General features: G+C 36.1%; 2 protein-coding genes across 5 annotated transcripts in view; one reads left to right on the top strand and one right to left on the bottom strand.

Annotated features, from left to right (window-relative positions):
- The window catches only part of GFM2 (GTP dependent ribosome recycling factor mitochondrial 2), a 54,428-nt gene extending 35,393 nt beyond the window's left edge, over nt 1-19,035 (top strand). Inside the window, exons 20-21 of one of the 4 annotated variants that reach the window (XR_010022632.1) lie at nt 66-152; nt 2,757-2,835. Coding sequence is in view for 3 of the 4 variants with exons in the window: in XM_063086348.1 (XP_062942418.1) it covers nt 2,757-2,939; nt 3,575-3,703 (312 nt within the window). In the remaining variant the exon portion in view is untranslated. Of the gene's footprint in view, nt 1-65; nt 153-2,756; nt 2,940-3,574; nt 3,957-18,918 lie in introns of those variants that run through there. The other 3 variants (XM_063086348.1, XM_063086350.1, XM_063086349.1) reach the window with 3 other exon arrangements.
- Nucleotides 4,020-20,654, bottom strand: part of HEXB (hexosaminidase subunit beta) — a 28,019-nt gene continuing 11,384 nt past the window's right edge. Inside the window, exons 4-14 of the mRNA XM_063086351.1 lie at nt 18,330-18,376; nt 17,969-18,079; nt 12,871-12,972; nt 10,596-10,725; nt 8,980-9,160; nt 8,323-8,409; nt 6,954-7,026; nt 6,042-6,216; nt 4,872-4,962; nt 4,606-4,710; nt 4,020-4,202 (exon numbers count right to left, since the gene is read on the bottom strand). Of these exons, the coding sequence (XP_062942421.1) occupies nt 4,151-4,202; nt 4,606-4,710; nt 4,872-4,962; nt 6,042-6,216; nt 6,954-7,026; nt 8,323-8,409; nt 8,980-9,160; nt 10,596-10,725; nt 12,871-12,972; nt 17,969-18,079; nt 18,330-18,376 (1,154 nt within the window). The 3' untranslated portion in view covers nt 4,020-4,150. The remainder of the gene's footprint in view (nt 4,203-4,605; nt 4,711-4,871; nt 4,963-6,041; nt 6,217-6,953; nt 7,027-8,322; nt 8,410-8,979; nt 9,161-10,595; nt 10,726-12,870; nt 12,973-17,968; nt 18,080-18,329; nt 18,377-20,654) is intronic.

The following is a 20,654-nucleotide window of genomic DNA, read 5'->3' as shown; positions in this document are numbered from 1 at the left end:
AATATCCTCTGATTTTGGCAAAGAGGCAAGTTTCCGTAAGTGGCATCTTTGCATTCTCCCTCCAGACATGCAGCCACTGGAAGCAAGCTTGGTAGGTTTGAGCAGAAGATATATCTGGGATTAGCTTGGCCCCCCTGAAGAACAGATCCAGGGTGAGCATCTTCCCTTCTCAAAACTTCAAGGAATTTTGTCTTCTTGATGTGGTTACCTGGGGGAATGTCCTTGAGTGTTGTGTGGATGCTCTGTTTCCTGCCTCAACAACCTACCAGAGCAGAACTGGATTAACTCCTAGGAGTGCGGTGTGCTGACTGCCAATTCCATGCATTCTTCTCAGCATTAGAATGCCCTAGTTTCGTAGGTGATAGATGTTTGCATTGTAACACTTGCTTTAATAATCATCTTGTAATACTTGAACTGTGTTTGAGACCTGATGTTCTATAATCTTATTTGAATCCATGATTATAAAGTTAATTTAAATACCCCTAGTCCCTGACTTAAGAAGGCTGAACTTAATTTCATATAAGTTCAAATTTATACTTTTTAAAAAATCTTTTTTTTAAAAAAAAAAATTATTTTTGGCAGCTAGCCCAAGTACAGGGATAGAATTCTGGACCTTGGTGTTATCAGCCCCCATGCTCAAACCAACTAAGCTAACTGGCCAGCCCCTTTAAAAACCTTTTTGATTAAAGCTGTGCTTTGAAAAAATAAAATTAAATATTGTTCACCTAAGAGTATGGTTATAAATAGTGCCTATAGAGTAGTCATAATTATGGATTGAGAACATTCACCTTCAAGTAATTTTTAAAGTTTCTCCTGAAGCTGGTTTTAATATTGAAATAACGGTAATCTAAAAGCTGATATAATTTTCTAAATTAGCCCCAAGTCCCAGTATATTGGCCTGTCCTTCAAAATGTAATATGTCTTCTAAAAATAAAATGTAAGTATTTCTGAGCTAATTAGCCTTTTGGATAAGATTGTACTAGAGAACAAGAATTAACTTTATGGAGCTTACCTTCAGTCTTTAGTTTTAATTCAGTACTTTAAATGAAATACTCCCAATGGGAGTACTCCTACCCGTTAAGCTTCATCTAGTGAGGAAGCTCCTTCTCTCTGCTTTTGAGAAATTAATAGTACTTCATGCATTTATTGAGCCGTCCATGTTGTGCTTACTGTTTATCAATACTGGTCTTCAGTAACAGTTCACTGGGCACTGAGAAGGACCACAGATAGGATGACTTTACTTTTTTCTACATAAAGGAGCTTATGCTTTAGTAAGGAATTAAATATAGCCAAATAATCAATGTATTAGGTAGAACAAAGGTAGAATGCCATAAAAGTTAGGAAGCAGGGAATTAGGGAGGATTCTTGGGAAGAAATAAATATTTGAGTTGTGATAATTTTTAGAGGATTTGGGCATAGGGACATCCCAGACAGAGATGTAAAAGAGTCCCTTTGGCTGTAGTAGTGGGTGAAGAAGGCAGGGGAGTAGTGAAAAATAGTGTTAGGAAAGTGAAGTGGGGTCAGACTGTAGAGAACTACATTAAGGAGTTTGAACCTTGTTCTGAAAATAGTACAGAATAAAATTTCCAAAGAGGGAAGTATAATCATTAGAATCCAGAAGGGATTGGAGTAAGGAGAAGATAGACTAGGACAGGAAATGGACCAGGTCTGAACTAGGATAATAGGAATGGAAATCTTACAGCTTACTAGGGGAAAAGGAAGTCAAAGATGCATGTGCAAGTGATGCTATCGACAGAAATAGGGAAGTGCAGAGAAGAGTGTTTGCAAAACTGAGCTAATCATTTTCTTTGGGGCATACTGGGGAGCTGTAAGGTATTCAGACACTAACTCAAAGCAGGCCAATGGGGTACAAGACTAGAGCAGTCAAAGAGTGTGGGCTGGGTAGGATTTAAAGTTTTCAAGGAAGCCATGTACTTGTAGAAGGTGTTTTTTGAAACTCTGCAATTAGGCAATATTGCCAAGGAAGACGGTGAAAAGAGAACTGTGAGCATAGTACATCCTATTAAGTTACAAAGAGTTCAGTGTTTTCTCAGTTGTAGCATTTTTCCTCTTAATTTTTAACTTTCCCTACTTCATTTTATTCGGAAAGACATTTTCAGTTTCCATAAATATATATATATATTTTTTTTTTGGTGAAAATGGAAGTCAGCTTTTATTCAGGAATACCAGTGACCTAAGGAGCATATTTTATGTGCATGTTCTTCTGGGCCTTTGAAATCTAAGATTCTAAACAGAAACAAGAAATGGTTTATTTTAAACAGAATGTGTTCGGCTACCTTATTGTGTTAAAAAAAAAAAAAAAAAAAAACGTTTTTAAAACTCTTCCCCTCCTTGGTTGCCTTCTCTGGCATGTGGCATAGACTATAACTGTAGATATCAGGAACAGAAACATGAGGTTTAAATATGAAAGAATCAATCTTTGAAGGGGGTAGACTGTATTCTTTCTTTGATACTGGCCACATATTCACAGGAGTTCTATAATCAAGCTTTCTGAAGCACCCTCTTGCATCATACCATATGAGAGATCTAGACAGACTGTTACCGTGCATGTACAAGCAAACACTGAAGTTCTTGACTTCTTATAAGTTATGTTTATAAAGAGAGTTAAAGCAACCTTGTCTTTTGCTAGAGCCCTACGCATAAGAGTATCAGCAGTATTAAAGTTATGATTTTTTTAAATAGGAATTTGATTTCTGATTTATGAAAGAGGGGTTTATGTTCTTTAATTTCTTTAGGCTCTGAAGAATGCTGATAAGCAAGTTTTAGAGCCTCTGATGAATCTTGAGGTTACAGTGACTAGCAATTACCTCAGCTCTGTCCTGGCAGATCTGGCACAAAGAAGAGGGAACATACAGGAAATCCAGACTCGCCAGGATAACAAAGTTGTTATTGGATTTGTTCCCTTAGCAGAAATTATGGTAGGTACTTTGTGACTGAAAAGTACATATTCTTTTTTTAATCCAGGATGTATATATGCCAAGTAAAAATAGGTAATCAGACACCTAAAAGAAGCATCAGGGCTTTGATTTAGAGAATACATGTTGTGTTTCAACCATCAGGAATGGTTAGGACTCTGGATTTAAGTAGTTGAGGAAATCCAGGGATTACAGCATTTCAGGGGATTGTTTCCAATACTAGGCCCACAAAGGTTAAGGCATGCCACAGTGTGACACAAGTCTAAATGACCATTTTTTCCCTTTGAGCTTTTCTCTTACTTTTGCTAGTCAGTTTTTTCTCCCCCTTCAGCCTCTTCTGCTCTAGAACAGGGTCCTGGGTACCAGCAGAGTGTAGGAAGGGCAGAGTCGTCTTACCAAATGGCAGGACCACAGAATACACTGTAGCATACCTACCTACCCTATGAAGTTTTATGTCCTCTGTGACATTTTTATATCCAATTTTTCCTGAAAAGAATGGTTAAATGGTCTGTTTGAGGAAGTGATATGGCTAAGCTACATGAATGATATCATTACCTTTCCCTGATAATAAAAGATAATCAGCAGGAAGAGAAATTTGAGGCTTAAATTTGATAATTGACTTAAATTATTTTGATTAGGGTTATTCAACTGTGCTTCGAACCCTAACATCAGGCTCAGCTACTTTTGCATTAGAACTATCTGCTTACCAAGCTATGAATCCTCAAGACCAGAGTATACTGCTCAGGCGGAGAAGTGGCTTGACCTGAGTGTTTTCAATCTTTGGAAATAGGAATTCAGAAGCACCTACCTATTTTCAGTGGGAACAATTTTTACTGCTTTATTTATTGGAAAAATGATGTAACTTGAAAACTGACAAAGGCACCGGAGCTGCCCTTTCTAATGAACCATGTTGTTCACCTATGAAGGTATTACTGTTTGCAGTAAAGACTTAGCCTTATTGGAATATTGGGTGGTTTTCACAAGGTTTTGTTTCTTTTTGATTTTAAGCTCTCACAAATGAAAAACATGTAAAAAAAAAAAAAAAAAAAAAAAAATGAACATGTATGTAATGTAAAATAAGAGTTTCAATCAATAAAAAGGTATTTTATTCAAAAAACAGTCTAAGAAGTCTTAGTTTACATGATTTCAGAATCAAGTTGATTGTAGTGGTCTTTCTTCCCCTCCTATTTTTCTGTTTCAGTTCATTTTTACATTTAGTTCTGATTACAATATCCAGTATAAAGAGGTTGTGCAGCTATTCCACGTCTGTAGACAGATAATATATGAATAAAAGATGTTTTAGATTGATATCACTCATCTGCCATCTTAGCAAATTTAGTAGCTTAAATTAGTGTCACTAAATCACAGCATTAATTACCGAAAAAGATTCAAATGATTGATTGAAGATGGAGTTCTAAGTTGCACCAAAATTATATATATCTATGAAACAGTCCTAAGTCCAAGTATATGTCTTTCTTACAGGTATTATTCTCTTACATACAAAAAAATTCACTGCTTCTAATTAAATTACGACTTCTTAGGTGATGAACATTTCTGTTTATTGCAAGAACAACAAAAATCCCAAGAAGCTAGCTAACACTGAATAACAAGGTTAAAAATACATTGGACTTAATAGTATCCTAGCTTGAAAAATAAACATTTGCCTTACCTGACCATTCTGCAGCGGTGCTTTGTTAGTCTGTCATAGGCATCTTCTATATCTCTGACATCTTTGTGACTCCAGAGCCTCTCACCAACAGCGCTTGCCCGGGGCCTAAAATTTAAACCACATGTCCCCCAAAGTATATTAAATTTGCGTCTTAAGTATCTAAATCATATTTTGGTGGAATTCCTAATACTTTCCTCCTTGGATGGAGAAGGAAAGCTAAGGCACCTTCATTTTCTTAACTTGAATATTATCACTTAATTCCATACCACAATCTTGGAGTGAGGTTAGTTGCATCCACATATTCTCCCCATAGACAAGCTTCTCCACCAATGACAAGATTTTTCTGTTCCTCAGAACCTAATTAAAAATTGAATTGATGTAAATTAAGCAGTTGCAGTTCAAGACATGTGTACTGAGGCGATACTGATTTCTCTTATCTTTACCCTAGGGCAACATTGCTGTCCTGTAGTCAGCAGGACCTTGGGAAGTGTTCAAGTTTTGGTACTGCCCCATTCTCCCCCTCACCAAAAAGGTGGCAAACTTTATTCCTACTCCTGACCTATAATTCACAGTACTTGTTAGCATACATAGATTAATGTGGTGGGCCAGTATTAAAGATACTGTTTTATTTTGGTTTTATGCAAAATTATGTTGATATCAAAACCCATTTTTCCCCCTGGTTGTCTATTAACAGTGTGCCAAGGACTACAAATTGGAATGCTAGTTTCTGTTTTTAATAGGCTGTGACTGCCATGCCTGCCTCTAATTTCTACCTTTTGATATTCAAAACACACACCAAAGGAACTGAGTACCTAATACTTTCTTAAAAACTTTCTTCTTATTATTTTTTACAGTAATTACGATGCATAAAATGCTTTCTAAAGAAAGTTATACCAATTCTCAATAGATCTACAGTTTTGAAACTTTTTTAATAGCAAAATCTTTTTTGAAAAAAAAAATTTGTACTAAAGTCTGATATACAAAACTGGGCAAAGTAAAACTGCTCTTAATGAAAGGGTCTGAAAGCCTGAAGCTCCACTGCTGACACATTCCCTTCCCTGCCTTCCCGCAAAGATACCCACTCCTCAAAACCCTACGTCTACACAGCCTGTAATCCACTGAACTAGACTACAGCTTTGCTTAGGTATCTTACATGGGAGAGGCAGTTCAGAAGAGAACATGCAAGGTTAATGCAGTCAAACATTGAACATAGAAAGTGACAAGACTCAGTGAAGAGGGGATCTACTTTTGAAGTTCTTTTATTTAGGCAAGTATATGGTTTCTTTCACAGTTTAAATGATACCGAGCTTTTTTTTTTTTTTTTTTAAGTAAACACAAAAGCAAGGATAAGAGGTAATATCTAGGTAAGGATTTCTTGAGTAAGAGGTTAGAGAATAAAATTTAGAAACCAAGGTAATGATGGTTGCTTTACTTACCAGAAAAATCAAGAGGTTCCACATTATAGTATTTCCTCCAATCTTGTCCATAACTAATATAATCTAAGTACCAGGGAGAAGAAAGAATTGTAGGGAAGCCAGACTCTGTGACTTGATGTAGTTCCTCAGGATATCCATTGTTCTTCCACACTTGAATTACAGTGTTTGGATGAAGCTATTAAAGTTACAAATTGCAATTCATATTAGGTCTAGCAAATATAGTAGATGAAACTGAAAGTCTAAAGCATTATGAGTAGGAACATAACTCTAAGATCCTTGAAAAAACACATTTTCTTTTTTCCCCTTTTCTCTCAGAGTTAGTGCCATTCACCATTCATTGTGGGGATTAAAATTAGAAGTTTCATCAGCATTAAGCTGGGTATTTAACTTTTGCCTATATATGAGCGTACTTCAAAAAGTTCATGGAAAGATTCCTATTATCTTTTAGTTCTATTTTTCTACAAACTTTTTGAAATATGATTGTATGACACCATGTAGGTGCAATGAACTAAGGCTGAGATTTGCATTTTAGTTTTATTTCTATCACTCTAATGTTTTACTTACTTTGTAACTACAAGGATATCAGCAACTCCTCTGGAAAGTTAATACTATTGGCTGGACTGGCAAATTCCCAGTTGCTCCAAGGAAAATAAAGAATTCTGACTATGTCACAGAAAATACCATAAAAAAAAAACAAAACATGCATTGACAATTTTACTTACTACAGAGCTACCTTAAGAGCAGTAAAGATTCATTTGTTCTTATCTGTTCTGCCCTTCTGAAAAAAAGGAACTTAATCACAAAGTGAAGCACTATACATTAATAGATGAGGAGATGAGGGGGAGAGATGAGAGGAGGAAGCACTAAGTCCCTTGAGCCATTAGAATCAGAAGCAATCTTTGCAATTCTCACCTTCACTTTATTATCAAAAACCTCTTGCCAGACAATGGTTCCCTTGTTCATGGTTGCAATGGTATCCAAAAGCCTAGAGTTGAAAAAAATTAGTTATTTCAGATCAAAAGCTTAACAATATATTTAAACATGCACATTTTCTACCAAGGATTACTTGTAACATTGAGCATTGCCTTTCAGTATAACACAGCTTTATAGCAGAACCAGCTAACGTTGGGTAGTGACCCAAGTAGTTCCCTCTTTCTATAGCACATGGCATAGAACCTAACATAGTATAGTGGTTTAACAGTCATTTGCTGAATGACTGAGCTAAACATGCCCCCAACATAGGAAGTTGTGGCCTCGAGTTGGTAGGCAACTTGTAAGAAGTTCTATAGACAGTCATCTCTGCTTAATTTCATGTGTATCTCAGATTAAAAGAAACCATGATCTAGCCTGTCCTATTACCTAAATAATATTCAACAGTTGCTGACCATCAGTCCAGATATATTTACAGATATTTAGATAATGGCAGGAGCTCTGCGGGATAAATAAAATTAGAATGCATCACACACAAGCTGAATAGGAAAAGACTGAGATCTGGGCTTGCCAAATGAATAATATAGAGCAGGGGTGGCAGATTACATCCTCCAGGCTGTTTCTGTATGGCTCATGAGCTAAGAATGGTTTTTCCATTTGTAAAGTATTGTTTTTTTTTTTTTTTTTTTTTTTTTTTAAGAAAAGGATGTGTAGCCGTATGCGGCCCATAATGCGTAAAATATTTACCCTCTGACACTTTAAGGAGGAAAGTGTGCTGATCCCTAGGAGGAGCAGCACTGTCCTGTAGAACTTTCTGCAATGATGGAAATGTCCTATATATGTACTTTCCAGTGTGGTAGCCACTAGCCTTATCCGGCCATTGAACACTTGAAACACGGCTAATGCAACTAAGGAACTGAATTTTTAACTTTCTTTAATTTTAATTAATTTAAATACAAACAACCACATGTGGCTATGGCTACTGTATTGGACAGCACAGGTATACAGCAAAAGCAATGCTCCTGGAATTGACAAAAGGGAATGAATTCCAGGGGCTAGAATGGTGATGAAGAAATTGTAATGTTTTAAAGAAAGTGTAGCCAGGGCTTTGAGCTGAGGTTTTGGAACAGATGACTATGTTCCTGTATTTCAACAGTTACTGCAAAATCACCACATTATTAATAAGAAAGCAGTAGATATCACTTCCTTTAGTATTTTTTTTCATAACATCTACACTTTGGCACGTGGTGGAGAGAAACTGAAAAAATACTCATAAAGCACAGTACTAAATAGCTTAAACTCCAACAAAAAGCACTGATGAAATACAGAAATTGGCTTTCAAATAACTTACTTTTTAATATAGAAAGATTCTAGTTTATTAAAGTCTTTGCCAAAGCCTTGTCGCTTCATGAAATCTTGGATCTGTGGATTTGATTGCCTTAAACAGAAACAGTGATTAAAATTTCATTAAAAGTTTGATATGCCCAATCTATTATTTAAAGCAGCACATATCCCTAACATCAGTTATGCAGACTTAAAATTATTAAAGTTTGCAGGGAGCAAAATAATTCTAAAAACTTAATTATGAATTATCTTTATTTTCCATTGCAAATAATTTTTTCCAGAAGCTGATTTCCTATGAAAATGGCTTTCTCTACACCCCCCACCCCCTACCACCTCTCTCCTCCATCTAAGGATATTTGCAAAGAGGATTTTTCTTTGAAAAATCTCATCCATTTAATCATCACCCTCTTTCACTAAAGGTGTTCTCATCTTTTTTGAATGTTCACTTTCTTCTGCATCTTGATTCTTCTTCCTAAGCTTTTACTTTGTCATTCCACCCAAATGTACATTCTACAAAAATCCACCACCTTAGGAGTTACGTTGCCCAGTTTAAATCCTTATAAGCAGAGATGTTACCTCAAATCTTCCCATTTCATGTGGATCCCTCTATACCGCCTTCAAATGCAACAGTTTAAGAAATGAGGGTTTTAAAGAATTGTCATACCAACAATTAAATTCCACTTCATCTCCTCCCAAATGAATGAACTGATCTGGAAACACCTTACTAATTTCTTGAAAGAATGTAGTAAGGAAGCTGTAAGTTGTGTTCAGGACAGGGTTTATAGGTCCAAAAGTGTTCAAGGGCTTTTGTCCATTGTAACATGGAGTCAGGAGGTTTTCCTGACCTAGAAGAAAACAAGGAAGATTCTTTTTTAAAGAAGTGCCTTAATTACAATGTACTGGCTTTGCACATGATTATACTACTTTCTTTTGTTGAAGCTATAAGAGATTTCATACATAAAAGATAAAGATGTTTACTAAGAGTTACTATGGTAATTTCTTCCAAATAAGATGAGGGAGAATTGTTTCCTGAATCCTGTCTCTTTACCTCTTTGTTTCCCTTTCCATCCAGCCTGAGATTTTATCAACTTCAAATATTAGTGACTCCCAAGTCTTCAGCTCAACCCAAGCCTTTCTTGAGCTTCAATCCATCTTTCAAATTCCCTGCAGAATACAACTAGAAATCCTAGCTGCACTTTCAAATATGGTATAACAAAAACCAAATTCTCCATTGTCTAAGCTCCCTTCTCTGTCTTCTCCTGATTTTTGTCTTCTAGTGAAGTCACTGCCATCCTCCTATAGTCTATACCTTTTCCCTCTTCTGTAGTCAATCAGTTGCCAAGTTCTATGGATTATATTTCCAGAATGTCTCTCAGTTCTGTCCATTATTTTCTGTTCTCGCTATCTAGGTCTAGGACTGGTCCATCCTGGTCTAGGACTTCAGTCTCTTTCCCCTTCCAGTCTGTCACTTTCACAAAGGTTTTCCCAAAGTGTGGCTCCCATCTGTCACTACTGTGCTCAGAAACTTTCATCGGTTCCCACTGTGTTTTGATGAAGACTATGTTCCTTCCCCAAGGCCTCTACAATGTACTTTTCCACTATTTCCCATATCTACCCTAATTATAATATTTATTGAGCAATTATAAATGCTAGGTACTATACTATATGTGCTTTACATTCATTGTTTAATCCTCAAAAAAATTACATGATAGCTGCTATTAAATCACCTTATTTTAGAGATGGGGAAACTGTAGATGTTATATAACTTGCCCAAGGTCACCCAGTTTATAAATGGCAGAAGCAGGATTCAAACCCAAGCAGTCTGGCTCCAGAGCCTAAGTTCTTAATCACTACCCTCTAGTGCTTTCTACTCTTTGCTATACTCCACTCCAATTAAATACTTGTCAAATATATCTTACACTTGTGCATGCCTTTCTTCATGCTATCCCCTCTGCCAGAAATGTGAATACATTCTTTGATCTCTCAAAAGCATTGTGTTACTTCATCCACAAAACTGTTTCTTGAATTCACTAATTATGTTCTACTTATAATCATTTATGTTTTTCTTTATCCCTGGATTTTATACTTAGGCAGTACACAGTAGACACAGTGACTTGCTCACAATAGACACCTAATAGTTATTGAATCATATCTGTCAACGGTGCTACCAGTGTGCAAATCACAACTAAGAACAAAATGAGCAAAAACCAAGTCATGAAATAAGATATGTAGAACCTCAAGAGTTCACTTTTTGCAACTTATAAAACACAAACTCCTTACCTTTTCCCCAGGACTGTGTATGTCCAGGGGTATCAAATTCCGGTAAGACTCGAATCCCTCGTAATCGGGCATATTCAATCACCATACGGACATTATTTGGAGTATAAATATGAACGAAAGAATAGCTTCCCTGTAAAAGCCACATTTATTCAAGTTAAAATATACAAATTGGAATCAGTCCTGAAAATTCTTAACAATCTGTTTGCACTTTGATATCTTATAGCTGATTTTTCCATTATCACAATGTACTAAATAATTCCATGTGGTGTAGAATGACTCATTTAAAAATAATATAATACCATAGTTTCAGAAGTAGAAAATCTACAGAAAACAGAAAGCAAATTTCTACTAAATCATACCTACCCAAAGGATGGTAGCCACTTGGGGGCTTTTGTCAAATCATTTGTTTACTGTACTTTATGAATAAATTCTCAGTACACTTTGGGCTAATCTCAGATTTGGTGATAGAGCTATCTCCACCGGTGCCTGTTTCAAGAATGTCTACTCTCATGTTGTTTCAACCTCATGTAACCATACAACAAAACAGAAGTAAAATGTTTGTCTCCAAAGTGAAACCTCTGAAAATATAGCCCTAGTCAATTCTAGAATTAATATTCACACATTACAAAGCATAGCTGTTGTCTTTCAAAGTCACTTTAATTACTATTAGCTTTAAAAACCCCACTATAGATTCTATGATAAGTGACCTGATTGTTTTTAAAGATTACGTCAGTCCCTTTCATAGGTCACTCAAAAAACTAGAACTCAAAATTGGTTGTAAGTAAAGATAAAGGTCCTTTGAAGGTGTTACTTAGCACATTTGTCAAAGTATGAACTAAAATATGTTACTTAGCACATTTCCCAACTCCTGAAAAGTACGCTTGTCCCTAACCTCTCAAATCAAATTTGTATCTAAGCAAGACCAGATCTAACTACCCCTTATAGTAAAGCCAGGGGACGTGTTAATTGATACTATAGGGATGCAATCAGCCAAACCCAGACTGTGGGAAATTGTAGGACATGTGACTCAGTTTCTTCAACAATAACATCACAAGGAAAAAAGATGAGGGTGGGAAACCTGTAGATCAACAAAGAATTATAGACATATTAACTGATTACAGTGTATGGACCTTATTTGTGTCCCAATGCAAATAAATAAAATTTCTTTTAAAAAAGAGGAAAAGACACTTGGGGAAATGTAAATAATGATTGGCTATGTAGACTGCTAATTTTTTAGCTGCATTAATTTATTATGGTTATTAAAAAAAACAAAAAAAAATGCCTTTTTACAAGTGAGAGATGAAGTCTGAGATTTGATTCAAAATAATGGGAGTGGGGAATGTCTGCAGGAGTATGAATAAGATTGGCCATGTATTGATTTTTTTATACATATATATATTTAATTTACTTATCATTATTATTTTTTTACATTCTAAGCCATGTATTGATTTTTGCAGCTGGATGATAACGTGGGAATTCATTAAACTATTCTATTTCTGTGTATGTTTAAAATTTTCCATAATAACAAGTAAAACAAAAGCAAACAAACCACAGTGCTGCTAGCATTTCAGCCTACACTGCATCATATCATTGGAGAAAGTTTTGGAATTGTGGCCAGAGGACAGAATTTAGAGTTCTAGCTCTGCCCCTTCCTAACTGCAACTTCAGACAAGCATATAATTTACCTGGACGTCAGCTATAGTACTTTCTCTGTATTATAGGGGTGTTAAACTAGGTGATACTGAGGGTCCCTCCCAGCTCCACTGATCTATAATACAGTAAATCTGAACACTTCCAACTGATAATCACCATTATTTTCTAAGAAAGAGCTCTCATCTCTAAAATTCCCTATTTCATTTGCTTTTTAGAGAGAAAAAGAAAAAGTCATTTATAATTTCCCAACAATTCTGTTTAAAACAAATATACTGTTGGACTACTTGATAAATATAATATCTTAACTATATGTTATTCATTAATTCAGATCTTCTATATTAAGTTTTTAACATTTTATTTGTATTGCCCCTGGGGATTGTTTACATTGACAATAAAAACATTTATAGTAACAATAACAGTAACATTTATATGACAATAACAAAAACATAACAGTATTATGGATCTAAAATGCTAAGCTACAGCCTAAAAAAAATTTTAAAACCACAAATAATCTTATGGTTAATTTTATCCATAAGAAAAAACATTTAAACTAGAAACTTCCAGTGAAGCTATACCTAAGATTTTTGTAGACACAGAGACTACAAAAACATGAATTACTTACTTTATTGCTTAACTGAGGAAAACTGGTGCTCTGATAAGGGAAAGACTCGTCATCAACTATGTGCCAGTGGAGAACATTAAACTTATTAAAAGCCATGGCATCCTGCAAGCAAACACATTAAAATATTATATACTTCAGATATAATACACAACCCATATTACATATATCTACATGTGGGATTGCTTCTGATAAGTCTGCTTCCTTTTAAAATTTCTTTTTCAGCAAAGGATGGATGCAGAAGTAGTATAAATTCTTCATCATATAGAGTTCCACTTCCATGGGTTTAATGAACCAAGGATTGAAAATATTAAAATAAAAATTTTAAAAAATATGACAATAAAAATACAGATTTTAAAAACAATACAGTATAGCAACTATTAACATGGTGTTTACATTGTGTTAGGTATTACAAGTAATCTGGAGATGATTTAAAATATGTGGGAGAATTATGTAGGTTACATGCAAATACTACTCCATTTTATATCAGGGACTTGAGCAGTGGTGGATCTTGGTATCCATGGAGGTTCCTGAAACCAATCCCCCACAGACATGGAAGGACAACTGTATATGCTTTACTTGGCATGTCACTATTCAGTGAGCTGCAACTTTGTTCTGTGGGAGGAGAGCAAACTTAAAAGGTCACAGTATTTAGGGGTCTTTCTAGAATGGAAAACAGTTCTTGACTGCTACTGCTACCATGCTTGGGAATGGAGTAGAGGAAGAATGAGGCATTCATTTAAGTATCAAGGCTTATAATTCCCAAAGTTCTGAAATTCGAGTGACGACCCTTAGAAAGAAATTCATTACAAACTCAGTACGATGCCCATCAAAATTCCCAGAGAAATTTTTGGGCAAATTGACATATTGATTTTCTGTATACTCTGGAGGAATAAATACTCATATAATATTTATATAAAATATTACCAGACTATTTGAAAAAGATAAAAAAAATAAGGGTGGAGATTTGTTCTCTCACATAATCAAACTTAAAGTCTCCTTTCTCCTTCATCAGGGCTGAAGGGATTTGGCTGAGGTAGTTGGGAAGCAGCTTACATACGAAGGGATTGTGCAAATAAATGTATTGAGGATAATAGGTGGGTTTTCACTGTGAGGAGTTACAATATGGGCGTTAATTAGAATTGAACCTATTAGTACGAACTCATGGTTTTAATATAGACCAGGGGTTGGTTAACTTTTTACATAAAGGGCTATGGCCTTTATGTGATAGAGTAAATATTTTGGTTTTGCAAGCCCCCTACTGTTTCTGTTACAACTGCTCTACTCTGCAGTTACAGAGTGGGACAACATATAAACAAATGCATGTGGCTGTATTCCAGTAAATCTTTATTCCCAAAAATAGGTGGTGAACTGGATTTGGCCCTTGGGCTGTAGTTTGCCAACCCCTGATATAGACAGATATAGAAATAGGAGAAGATGTATGTGTGTGTGCTCATATAAATGAGCTCTACATATATTTTCTAGCTCTGCTAAGAGGGCCTAGAAACTATGACAACCTAGGAGCAACGAGCACACCTTTAGCCCAGATTTCAGTTTCACTGAAAGGATTCCTTAAAGTCTGAATCCAACCTGGGATAGGGAAAGATAAGCCTCAAACATCATGTGCCAAAAACTAAGAAAGAAAGAAAGATTGAAGGGGACACGCCAAAAGAATACAAGAGCCAGCTTAACAGACTCCCACTGGCCAACACAGGGACAATTTGACTATTTATAAGGAAAGTAAAAGATTATAATCCATTGAATTAAATAGTAATCCATGAGTTCATACTGATAAAAATAATAATACTTAAGTGAAAAAAGAAGTGCATGCTCTGCCGTACAGTAAAATGCCAACTAATAAATGATAGATGGAATGATGGAATTAGAAAAATGACCACTTGGCAGCCACCTTAATCGTAACTGATTTAGAAAAGAATCATCTGTGGATGCCAAAAGTAGGGGACGCAGACGGATGAAGAATGGGAATATTATGTAGTCTCAAAATTTCTCCCCACAAAATACTTAATTCCCTATTAGTAAGTACAAAATACTTTTTAATTAACTTTGCAGTAGAAAAACTTTACAGTAGGCAGATGACATCTTAGCCAAGTTATAAGAGTGAACATTACCAGTAATGAAATAAATAAGACATTGTGCCGCCTGATATGCACTGAAAAGAACACAGCATCACTTCGGCTTTATTCCTGCCAAAAGGGCACAATGTTCTGATCCTATGGAAAATGCACAGACTAAGGTATATCCTACAAAGTAACTGGCCCGTACTCTTCAAAAATGTCACAGTCTTGAAACACAAGGAAAGAATACAGTTCCAGATTGAAGGTGGCCAAAGAGACATAATGAGTGAATGTAACAATTGCTCTTGGATTGGGTGCAGAGATTATTCATTGGAATAATCAATGAAATCTGAATGGGGTCTGTGGATTAGATAGTAGTAATATGTTAATTTCCTGATTTTGATGGTTGTACTGAAGTTACTGAGATTTGTCCTTTTTTAGGAAATTCAAACCGCCTATTATGGGGCACTAAAGCATCATATGTGCCCATAGATTTTAGAAAAATAATTTTTAAATAGAGAGGGAGAATAAAGCTAATAGGATTTTTAAAAATGTTTAACGTTTAAATAAATATGGGAAAAAATTTTAATTGGGGTATCTGGGTAAAGAACATATGGGAGTTCTTTGTATTCTTCTTATAACTTTTCTCGAAGTTTAAAATTACTTCAAATAAAAACAAAAAGAAAAAAACAAAACTCCTAAAGCTACAGAAATTAAAACCATCTGTACTGGCCCAGGAAGATAAACTGGTAAAGACTGAGAGTTCAGAAACTGACTCATGTATTTATAGGAATTTGGTATTTAATATTCATTATATTGAAAGCAGTGGGGAAAATATACCTTGCTCAAAAATGATGTTGGGGGCCGAACCCGTGGCGCACCCGGGAGAGTGCAGCGCTGGGAGCACAGCGACGCTCCCGCTGCGGGTTTGGATCCTATATAGGAATGGCCGGTGCACTCATTGGCTGAGTACCGGTCATGAAAAGACAAAAAAAAAAAAAAAAAAAAATGATGTTGGGATTACTGGCTAACCATTTGAAAAAAACTAAAATTAAAATATCTATCATGTATAATACACCAAAGTAAACTCTAACAGAATCAAGAATAGCAAAAAATATAATATTAAAAGAAAATTTGAGTTTTTAAAAATATTTTATATATGTTGTGGAGAAGTCCTTTCTTAGCATATCTCACAAGGCCCAAAATGATAAAAGATAAGATTGAAAGATATTACTTTGTAAAAAAAAAAAAAAAAAATTAAAACTTCTACAGGCAAAAGACATTATATGCATAGTTTAAAAAACAAATTTAGAAAAATTTCACAATATGTGATGGGTAACTATATAATATAAATATAAGCAAATATAAAAGTATCAGTGATCCAATCTATCAACAGATATGAGGGGTTCATGGAAAGATTCATATTATCTTTTAATTCTATTTTTTCATGAACTTTTTGAAGTACCCTCGTATAACATTAAAGTGCTCTTTAACCAACAAGGAAGATATTATTCTAGAAGACAAAATGGGCATAGAAAATAAACTTGCAATTTGTGATATAAAAAAATACACAAGAAAGAGGCTTATATTCACAAAAAAATCAAGGAAGTGCAGATTCAAAGAGATATACTTTATGACCAGATTAACAAAGAACATGGCAAAATCATGCTACACAATTGGCCAAGCATACGTGGCTATAATCAGTCTAGAAGGCAGTCTGACAGTATGTACCAAAAGTTAAAATGCATCAAACGATAAGACTTATAGGCCGGCCCCGTGGCTAACTCAGGAGAGTATGGTGCTGGCAGCTCCGAGGCCGCAGGTTCAGATCCTATATAGGGATGGCCGGTGCGCTCACTGGCTGAGCGTGGTGCAGACCACACAGTGCCGAGGGTTGTGATCCCTTTACCGGTCAAAAAAAAAAGATAAGACTTATACATCTTTAAGTCCAGAAACTCACTTCTAAGAATTTACCCTCCAGAAAAAATCTTGACAAATGTATAAATATATATGGTGAAGAATGCTTGATCTGCAGTTCTGTTTATGATAATAAATTAACCTAGATGTCCATCAGCATGAGACTGTTAAATATATCATGGTACATAAAATAGAATAGTCAACTGTTAAAAAGGTAGCAAAAGTACTCGTAAGTTTTTTAAAAATTCACACTGTATGTGTTAATATATTCATTTTTAAGTCTAAATTGAGATAAATGGGACATAAAAATTTATGTCAATCTTTGATAAATGAAATTATGGGATAAGTGCCTATTTTATGCATATTTATATTGTTTGAATTTTTTTTACACTAAACATTTCTCTCATAAAAGTGACAAGAATGTCTTTTGGAGAAAAAATTCAGGGTATTAATGTAAATGTAAAAATAATTTTTTAATAGCATGATGTATTCACAAATGATCAAGTGAAGGTTTAGAAAAACATAGGTAGAAAACCTCCCCAGCCCTACAAATTGGCAGGTGATGGTGGGGATGAATCAATAAAAAGTCCGTAGGAGGAAATAGTTATTGTTAACCTTATTCCTAACTCCCGCCACCCCTGAGGGTCCATATTCCTTGGTAACATTTCCCTAGGTACAAAGAAGCTCCCAGATCCCTTTCAGTGCCACTTTTTAAAAAGTAAGTAAAGATGACAAAATTAAAGGACACTAACTAGAAGTATGGTGGCCATGTGTTCCTAACCAAAAGTCTAGACACAATTTGACAAATGCGAGTATACACAGAGGGCCAATGGGCAGTATTAAAATTGTTTTTCTCTTAACAGTCTTGGGTAAATACAGGTATGTGGCCCTCCCAGTGAAAACAGGAGGGTGGTTGCTTAGGGGGAAGCTTACACTTCACCGCTGAGGAAATACACCTCCCTAAGGAGTGCTTGCTTACACTTAGTACAAGAAAAGCAAATCCCCATGTTCCAACCTATACAACAGTGTAAGTAACCAACATAAAGTAACAACATAAAGAGGACACATGTTCAGAATAGATGATGGATTAAAATAAAGCAATTACCTACCAGAGTCTTAAGAATAACTTTAACTGGCAGATAATGTCGGGATGTATCAATTAAAATTCCCCTATGAGGAAACCTTGGAGAATCAACAATTTTGGATTCATTGATGGTGAACTATAAGACAAAATAAAATTTTGATTTAGTTTTAGAATTTTCCGTTGCCTTGAGACCAATGAAGACTACTGTATCTATACAAGTATTGGATAAAAGATTAATTTAGAACAACAATAAAAGTATAATATACACATTTACCATCTAAAACATTTGGGGAAAAGAAACCTTCAGGAAACAATAGCTAAGCAGGTTCAATTTTTCTAGTAGTAATATGTCTATCCAACAATAGTAACATAATAATCATACTTACAGTCCCATAAGAATCTTGATAAACTAACTGGCTAAAGGTCTCTAAACCTGAGGAAAATAAGATTTATTACATTAATTTATAAAACAATAAATCAAGACAATAAAAGTTGTATTATCCAAATATAGGCTTATAACCAAGTAACGCAAATAAAATTGAATATAGTTTTATACCAACACACTCTAAAAATACACTGTGATAATTATATCCTTGCAGTGGATTGAATGGTCCCCCAAAGTCATTGAAGCTTAACACCCACTGTAACTGTTGAGGGTGGGAAATCCTATTATGGTAACTGAAAGGTGGGGCCTTGAAGAGGTGATTAGATTGTAGGACCATGCCCTAGTGAGTGGATTAATACTGGTGGTCACGGTCATGGTTCTGAGGGCTTTAAAAGGACAGCACATGAGAGTCTATCTCTCTGCTTCCACCATCTCACAATGTGATACCCTGTGTCACTGAAGAAACCACCAAGGAAGGCCTTCACCAGATATGTTCCCTGGACTTTGGACTTCCCAGCCTCAGAAACTGTAAGAAATATTTCATTTTTCTTTCTTTCTTTCTTTTTTTTTTTTTTTTACTAATCACCCAGTTTCAGGTATTTTTTAATGAACAGCAGAAATGAACTAATACAGAAAATTGGTACCAGGAGTAGGGTGTCACTTATAACAAATATTTGAGAATGTGGAAGCGGCTCTGGAACTGGGTGTTGAAGAGAGGCTGGAAGAATTCTGAGGAATGGGCAAGAAAATGCCTAGCTGCTAGTGGGAGTTTAGAAGACAAGAAAACCAGGGAAAGCTTGAAACTTCTTAGAGACTGGTTAAATGGTGGTGAGCAGAATGTTGATAGAAATATGGACAGTAAAGGCCATACTGAGGAGATCTGAGATGTAAATGAGAAGGGACTTATTGGAAACTGAGGCAAAGATCACCCTTGCTATGAACTGGCAGGGAACTTGGCTGCATTCTGTTCATGCCCAAACATTTTATGGAATATGGAACTTCAAAGTACTGGCTCAGGGTATTTGGTGGAAGAAATTTCTAAGCAGCAAAACACTAAGAAAGCTACATGGCTACTTGTAACAGCCTACACTGAGTTATGGTGGCAAAGGCATGACATAAAGCCAGAATTTAAAAGGGAAGTCAAGCATAAAGATTTAGAAGATTTGCACCCTGGCCGTGTGGTAGAGAAGCAGAGAGCATTTTCAGGAGAAAAATGCAATGGTGCAGCCCAGTGACCATTTGCTATGAAGACTAGTACAGAAAAAAGGGATTATCAAGAGAAAAGAAAAAAGACTTTGAAGGCATTTCAGAGATCATGGAGGCTGCATCTTCCCTTACAGGCCCAGAGGCTTAGGGAGACAGAATAGCCTTGGTGAACAGGCCCAAGGCATCCTCTATGGGCTCGCTGGCCAGGGCCACCTTGGGATGTTGCTCTCCACACCAGCACCACAGCTGCTTTGACAGCTCCAGCTGTAGCTAAATTGGCCCCAGGTGTGGCTGGACCTGTAGCTTGGAAAATATAAGCTGGAAGCTTTGGTAGTGTCCACATGGTGTTAGGTCTGCAGGCTTGCAGAAATGCCAGAGCTGTGGAGGCTTGAGAGCCTCCACCCAGATTTCAAAGAATGTATGGAAAAGACTGGGGGCCCAGGAAGAGATCTGTCATGGGGCAGAGTCACCACAGACAGCCTTCACTAGAGCAATGCTGAGTGGAAATGTGGGGTCAGAGTTGTAGGAGAGACACCCCATCAGGAGCACGCCTAGTGGAGCCATAAGAGCAGGACCACCATGGAGACTCCAGACCTGTGGAGTTATCAGTGAGCAACACCAGCCTGTGAGAACTAAAGCATGGCCTCAGACCAGGAAAGCCATAGAAGCTGAGCTGCCTGAGGACTTGGGGATCAAACCCCCACACCAGCCTGCAGAGGACATGGGGTCAAGGTACATGACTGACCAGCTTTGAGATTTGATGCCTGCACTGCTGGGGTTAAGACTTGTTTGGGACCTGTTACACAGTTCTTTTAGGCTATTTCTCCCTTTTTGAACAGGAATATGTATGCTATGCTCGTCCCACCATTGTATCTTGGAAGTAGATAACTTGTTTTAATTTCACAGATGGGATTTTGGACTTTTGAGTTGAAATAAGTTATAACTTTGGGGATGTAAAGAATGTATTTGCATGTGAAAAGAACAAACTTTCTTTGTTTGTTCTTTTTAAACAAACGGTCAGAATGATATGGATTGAATTGTGTCCCCTCAAGTTTGATGTATTGGAAACTTGATCCCCACTCTGTTTAGGGTGGGAAGTCCTATTAAAGTAATGGAAAGA

The sequence above is a fragment of the Cynocephalus volans genome, chromosome 2 (assembly GCF_027409185.1).
Source record: "Cynocephalus volans isolate mCynVol1 chromosome 2, mCynVol1.pri, whole genome shotgun sequence".
NCBI lineage: Eukaryota > Metazoa > Chordata > Mammalia > Dermoptera > Cynocephalidae > Cynocephalus > Cynocephalus volans.
Note: the sequence above shows the minus strand (reverse complement) of the source record. Positions and strands in the feature narration are given on the sequence as shown.